General features: G+C 50.0%; 1 protein-coding gene across 1 annotated transcript; it reads right to left on the bottom strand.

The window, feature by feature from the left end:
* Window positions 1-1338: 1338 nt before the first annotated feature.
* LOC120386864 (olfactory receptor 52K1-like) lies at window positions 1339-2301 on the bottom strand. The gene has a single exon (XM_039506836.1). It carries the CDS (start codon window positions 2299-2301, stop codon window positions 1339-1341), a length of 963 nt encoding a protein of 320 aa, XP_039362770.1.
* Window positions 2302-6369: the final 4068 nt, after the last annotated feature.

Below are 6369 nucleotides of genomic sequence, written 5' to 3'. Positions count from 1 at the left end.
GCTGTTTCCCCCCCCCCCCACCCACACCCCCTGCCACCCTAGTCCTGGGCTCCCTCCTCGCCTCCAGCCAGTCCGGTGCTGGCAGGGTCGGGGTAAGCAGCGGGGCTCCCGGGCCATGCCTCAGCCCAGGGTCCCTCCAGCCAGGGCTCCTGCCTCCAGGACCGGCCGGGACACCATCCCTGCCCATCCTGGCTAATAGCCATTGATGGACCTATCCTCCATGAACGTATCTAGTTCTTTTTTTAATTTATCTACTTCTAGCCCAGTATCTTGTCTTCTGACAGTAGCCAATGCCAGATGCCCCAGAGGGAATGAACAGAACAGGGAATCATCAAGTGATCCATCCCCTGTTGCCCATTCCCAGCTTCTAGCAAACAGAGGCTGGGGACACCATCCCTGCCCATCCTGACTCATAGGGTATGAATTGATCTAGTTCTTTTTTTAATTTATCTACTTCTTTTGTTACAATATTTGTGGCTAACGTTCTTAATGTATACAACTAGTATATAGATACGGTGCAGATAATACATATTATGAATGTGATATATATCTATATGCTACCCAGCATATATTAGGCAACAGGAACAAAGGTGATAGCAAAGCAGAGCAAGACTTTTTCCTGAGTATTTTATACACACACACACACACACACACACACACACACACACCACTCTGTTTCATTTATATATTGTCAGTATCAGAAAGTTAACTTGGAACACTTTGTGCCAGAGATCATGCTGGTAAGGATTTGGCAAGTTTCGAAGTGCGTTGTGCTTCTGTGTGGTGGGGTTAAACCACTGGGGGCAGACTCTCAAATGTTCAGACACCACAACTAAGGTCAGGTTTCCCCTAGAAAAGGTTGGCACCAGCAGCTTCCATGGTGGCACATTTGGCACAGAAGAGCCCAGCACTCAGCACTTATTCTGGTGCCTAAATGGCCCCGGGTGTGTTGCTACATCTCAGCGGTGACTGAACTTCAGGGGCAGATACAGCATTTGTTACTGCAGCATACATGTCCATGGCCGTGCCTGGAAGTATCAATAATAAAGGCCAGATGTTCCAGCAAAGCAAGAGAAGGTGCAAGGAGGCTTCACACTCCTCACACTCCTACACACTCCACACATGTGGCCAAGTGAGGACAAGGACAGGGCCAAGATCACCTTCTGGACAGCAGTGCTAAGCGCATGTAGGGGATGGTGTATGGTTCCCTGTGAGTCGGAGGTGGAGTTCCCATCCCCGCGTACACAAAGCCCCCACAAACATGCTGTCTAATTAACTCAGAAAACCTCTCCTGCATCCTCCGCTTCCTGATCACTCAGCAGCCCCCTCCTGCTCAGCCTAGAAGCTTTTCCCTCGGAACAGAAGCAGCACCCGGTCACGAATCTGTTTGGTTTTCATACCGTACACAATGGGGTTCATCATGGGAGGAAAGAGGAGGTAGAAATTGGCCAGCAGGATGTGTACGTGCGGGTCAACATGGCTCCCGAATCTGTGTATTGTTGCGGTGAGGACCACAGGAATGTAGAATACTAAGATGGCACCAAGGTGGGAGCCACAGGTGCTGAAAGCCTTGAGCTGCTCTTCCTTGGATGCCAGGCTTAAGACAGCCCTTAGGATCTTGAAATACGATAGGGAGATGAACATCAGATCCAGCCCCACAATGAAGACAGTTACGACGATCCCATAGATGTTATCGAACCTGGTCTCAGCACAGGCCAGCTTCACCACGGCCATGTGCTCACAGTAGCAATGGGAGATGACGTGGGACCCGCAGTAGGGCAGCCTCCTGAGGAGGAAGGGCAGAGGGATCACTGGCAGAATAGCCCGGGCCAAAGCCGCCAGCCCGATCTTTGCTATCACTGAATTGGTCAGGATGGAGGCGTATTTCAGGGGGTTGCAGATGGCCACATACCTGTCGAAGGCCATGGCCACCAGTAGAGTAGACTCCAGGGTGGAGAGCGAGTGAATGAAAAACATCTGCACCAGGCAGGCATTAAAGCTGATCTCCCTGGAATTAACCCAGAAGATGCTCAGTGTTTTCGGCACAGTGGTTGTGGATAAAACCAGGTCGACCACGGCCAGCATGGAGAGGAAATAGAACATGGGCTTGTGTAGGGAGGGATCTGTCTTGATAACATACAAGAGGGTGCAGTTTCCTAGAAGGGCCACGGTGAACACTGAGCAGAAGGGGATGGAGATCCAGAGGTGCAGAGCTTCCAGCCCCGGGATGCCCATCAGGAAGAACACTGATGGATCAGAGCCTGTGCCGTTGGGAGCTGACAGGTTACCCTGCAGGAGCATCCTCTGCAAGTTTCACATCAATGTCTGTCCTGTCAATAAAACATAGGAGATGGTGAACAGACACTATGCACATGTGTCTGGCTCACGGGGTGCAACTCCATTGGGAATGGATGACAAGGTCTGGCGCTGATAGAAACATTGTTTGGGTAGTAAATATCGAGGACCTCAAATTAATGAAAGCCTGGATCCAGGGGTGTAAGTACAAAGTGATAAGATATCAGTTACCACAGGGCTCTTGAATCTGGCAGGCAAAGGCATAACAAGTTCTAGTGGCTGGAAGTTGAAGCCTTCAGAGTGCAAACTGTGAATTAGATGCAACTGTGCTACTGGAACTAAGATGGAATTAACCAGTTCAAGAGAACCATCAGAGGCTTAGTAAGTTCTCCATGGCTCGGGGGCTTTCAATAGAGATTGGATGTTCTCAGAGAGATGTTCTGGCTCAACCATCAGTTACTGGGCTGCATGGAGGAATCATCGGGTGGGTTCTTTGGCTTGTGATATGCAGGAGGTCAGGCTAGATGGCCATGATGGACCCTTCTTGCCTTAAAAATCTACCACTCTATTATTTCAACAGGCCACTTCTATCAGGTCTGGAGTTGGCTCAACACATCAGACCTGTGATGCCAACCCTTTTTTTCTGAAGACTTTCCAATTTTCCCTGTGTGTCTTTACATTACCTTTTGCATTATCATGAGTGTTTCTTTCAGTGCCATCACCAGAGTACCTCAGTGCTTGGGGGAGACACGATGAACTTCGCACTCCATTTACATCTGCAGCTTTCAGATTTCAAATGATATTTTGCTATTTTGGAGTGTTAGGGGCTTGTGCAAGATCAACCTGGATTGGCCCCAGACCACAGAACATATCAAGCAGATCAGCCAAACCCAGATAGTTTAGAAATTAGCAAAACCCTTTCTTCCCTCAGACAGCGACCCACCCCCTGACTCCTACACTTGCCCAGGTGAGAAGTTGGGACAGTAGATATGGGCTTTGCAGCATGGTTAGGGTATTTCTGACCAAGGTTGAGTAGGGACTGAATTCCAAGGGAAGCCCCCTGACCCCAGCCTACTCTCTCTTACGCTGGGGAGTAGGGAGGGGAGTGGGGCAAACTCAATCCCTCTCCTCTCCCCGATCTCTATCACGGCTGACAACACCTCCAGCCTCGCAGTCACTCAGGGCTACAACCTGGCAGACGTCTTTGACCCCTCCGACCTGCGTGTGCAGGGTGTGTCCAAGTGCTGTCACGTCGCTCTCCATCATGTTCCTAAGATCCTACCCTTCTATCTACACAACAAAAACTCTCCTCCATCTCCAGCTCCTCATCGTCTCCAGCCTTGGTTCCGGCAACCTCCTCCACTCTGGTCCACATGCCTCTTCTCACACCTCCAAAGCATGAAATCCCTCCACAGGCTCCTTGTCCTCATCCTCAGGGCCCTTCACAGCTCCGTCTCCTTACTGATCCACTCAGTTCTCTTCCTGTGTTGTCCCCTCTCCCCTCCACTCTGCCAGGGATGGAGCAACCACCTGTCTGTCTCCCACGTTGCCTCCCTAATATAGAATAGCCTCCCTGAACCGGCCCAATCCCCATTCCTGCTTCAGACCCATCCTCAAGACCCACTCGGCCAAGGAACAATGGACCATTGGGTAGAGCTGATATGCATGTATTTAACATAATAGATGCATAGAATGGCAGGAAAAAATGGTCCGTATTTTGGTTTGTATTCCTTTATCTCCCCCTCCGTATGTTACAGAGGGCTTAATGTTGATGAAGAAAAGTATCTGTGTGTGCATGTGTGAGTGTGTGTGAGATAGTGTGTGTGTCTGTACAGTGCCTTGCACATTCTGAGTGTTATCTGAAGATCAATAATTCTCAATATCTAGAGAACGTACAAAATCCCCCCAAACTTCCCAGTCATTTGGTGGAGGAATTTTAACACGTGGCTCCTGACTCCATCCCATCATTAGCTCTCAGGGCTTTCCACCTTTGTTTGCACCCACAATGATCTGCCAGCAGGAATGTGGGCACGGAGGCCTCTACCCATCCGATTTGTGGGGGCAGCTATTTCCAGGTGCAAATGATGCCTTCAGAACGGAAGGCCAGGTTTTAAAAAAAAGCAAGACTCAAATGTAAGCCGCCTAGTCTCTTTCACATAAACTGCATTCCACAACCCCTTTCAGAATCCAGGCACCTTAACAGAAAGGAACTAAGACCAACGCTAAAGGCAAGAGAGGTCATCTGCCTGTGAAACGTCTAAAGAGCCACTCAGCACCACATTCTCAATCTTGGGTGTTGAAAGTATTTGCCTTCATCCACGCTTGGGCACATAGCTTGATTTTTAGGAGGTGCTGAACACCCCTATCGATAGGCACCCAAGCTGGATCAGGTGGGGAATGATATAAAACTGCAGATGAAACAGGAAATTAAAATATACAGCAGCAGAATTTGGATCAGGTTTTGAACTTGCCCAGAATGTGGGTGTGTTTGGATCTGAGGTTCTGCTTCAGACCCGTCTATGGCTACAGAACAGTACAATTCCTTTGCCCACATGAATCGGATTTCATGGGTGAACTCACCAGAATCCTGCAGTGCTCCCTTCCTTTCCTAGGGCCTCGCTCTCCCTCACGGGCTGTGTGAGGTCCACACGCTCACCCGGAGCTGCCTGCCTTTGGTGGATTTATAGCCACGGTGAGAGAACTCGCCTCCTCCCAGCAGGGGGGTCTTGCAGTTCAGCTGGGAATCTCTGCTTCCACTTTGTCCTCTGCATCAGACAGAGTTAACGCTTTCTCTTCAGTCCTGGGAGAAAAGAAACTGTTCCTGCGTCATGGGAATGAGAGATAGAAAAGCCATTTTCGGTCCCTCCTAGACCAAGATCCCTCAGCCATTGCAGAACTGATCATTACGGTACATTCCCCAGTGCTCTGCCCAGTCTCGTTTTAAACAACCCAAGCAATGAACTCTCTGCTACTTCCCTTAGGAGGCTGTATCCACCCTGGGGAGTCCATTAGTGTCCGGAGTACCTTCACCGGCTACGCGAGAGGGTCACCCTGGCTGGACAAATCGACTGCAGCTGCTTTCTGGCTGAATATTGAACAGTCACTACGAATACAAGCTAGCTACTGCACACCACTCATGGGGAGAGGCCTTAGGAGTGCGAAAAGGCAATACAGCCTCAGAGCTATTTACTCCGCAGTCGGCCTCCTTATGTTCTTATTTTTAGTTTGCATTGGGATAGTGCTGAGAGGCCTCAGCCTGGAAACCGAGTCCCATCATGCCAGGTGCTGTACACACGTGTAATGAAAAGGTGCCCTACAGAGTTTCCCATCTGTGCTGATGTTTCAGTTCCCGGATGCGGTAAACTTCCCAAGAAGGAATCTCACCTCATTTCAGCCCCACACTCCCCTGAGGCATTCAGTAACCCTGTGAACAATGGGGAGACATTCGGTGCAACAAGTGGATCCTCTTGACTATAAATAAGTCTACACTGAAAAAAACCCCCAAAACATGGCAGCATCTCAGAGCCCAGGTCAATTGACTCCGGCTCGCAGGGTTCAGGCTGCAGGGCTTAAAAGAGCAGTGAAGATGTTCCTGCTCAGGGTGAAGTCCGGGCTCCGGGCCTTCCCCCCTCACCGGCTTTCAGAGCCCAGGTTCCAGCCCCAGCAGAAATGGCTACACTGCTAACTTTAGCCCTGTACCGTGAGCCCGAGAAAGTTCACTCAGACTCACAGCCAGACGGAAAGGGCAGTGCTTCACTGCATGCAAGTCCCTTCCCCGCTTCTGCATGACACTTCATCTGAATATCGGACTCACATCCGATTCCTAATATGGAAAGGACCCAACAGCTACAGCCAAACCACCTCTGGCTATGAAGAATAGCTCTGCCCTACGCTGTTATCATAGCTGTGCAGTATCTAGAGCAGCTCATGTTCAGCAAGATCGGGGCTGGGAGAAGCCTGGTACCTTGAGTGAATTCCACCCCACTGAATTGCTTTTTGTTTTCACTGCACCTCATCCCTTCTGGGGTCTAGCTAGAAATGGAAGCGGAAGAGCTGAAATCTCACAAGAATGGC

This window comes from Mauremys reevesii, linkage group 1, assembly GCF_016161935.1.
Source record: "Mauremys reevesii isolate NIE-2019 linkage group 1, ASM1616193v1, whole genome shotgun sequence".
In the NCBI taxonomy this organism is placed as follows: domain Eukaryota; kingdom Metazoa; phylum Chordata; order Testudines; family Geoemydidae; genus Mauremys; species Mauremys reevesii.
Note: the sequence above shows the minus strand (reverse complement) of the source record. Positions and strands in the feature narration are given on the sequence as shown.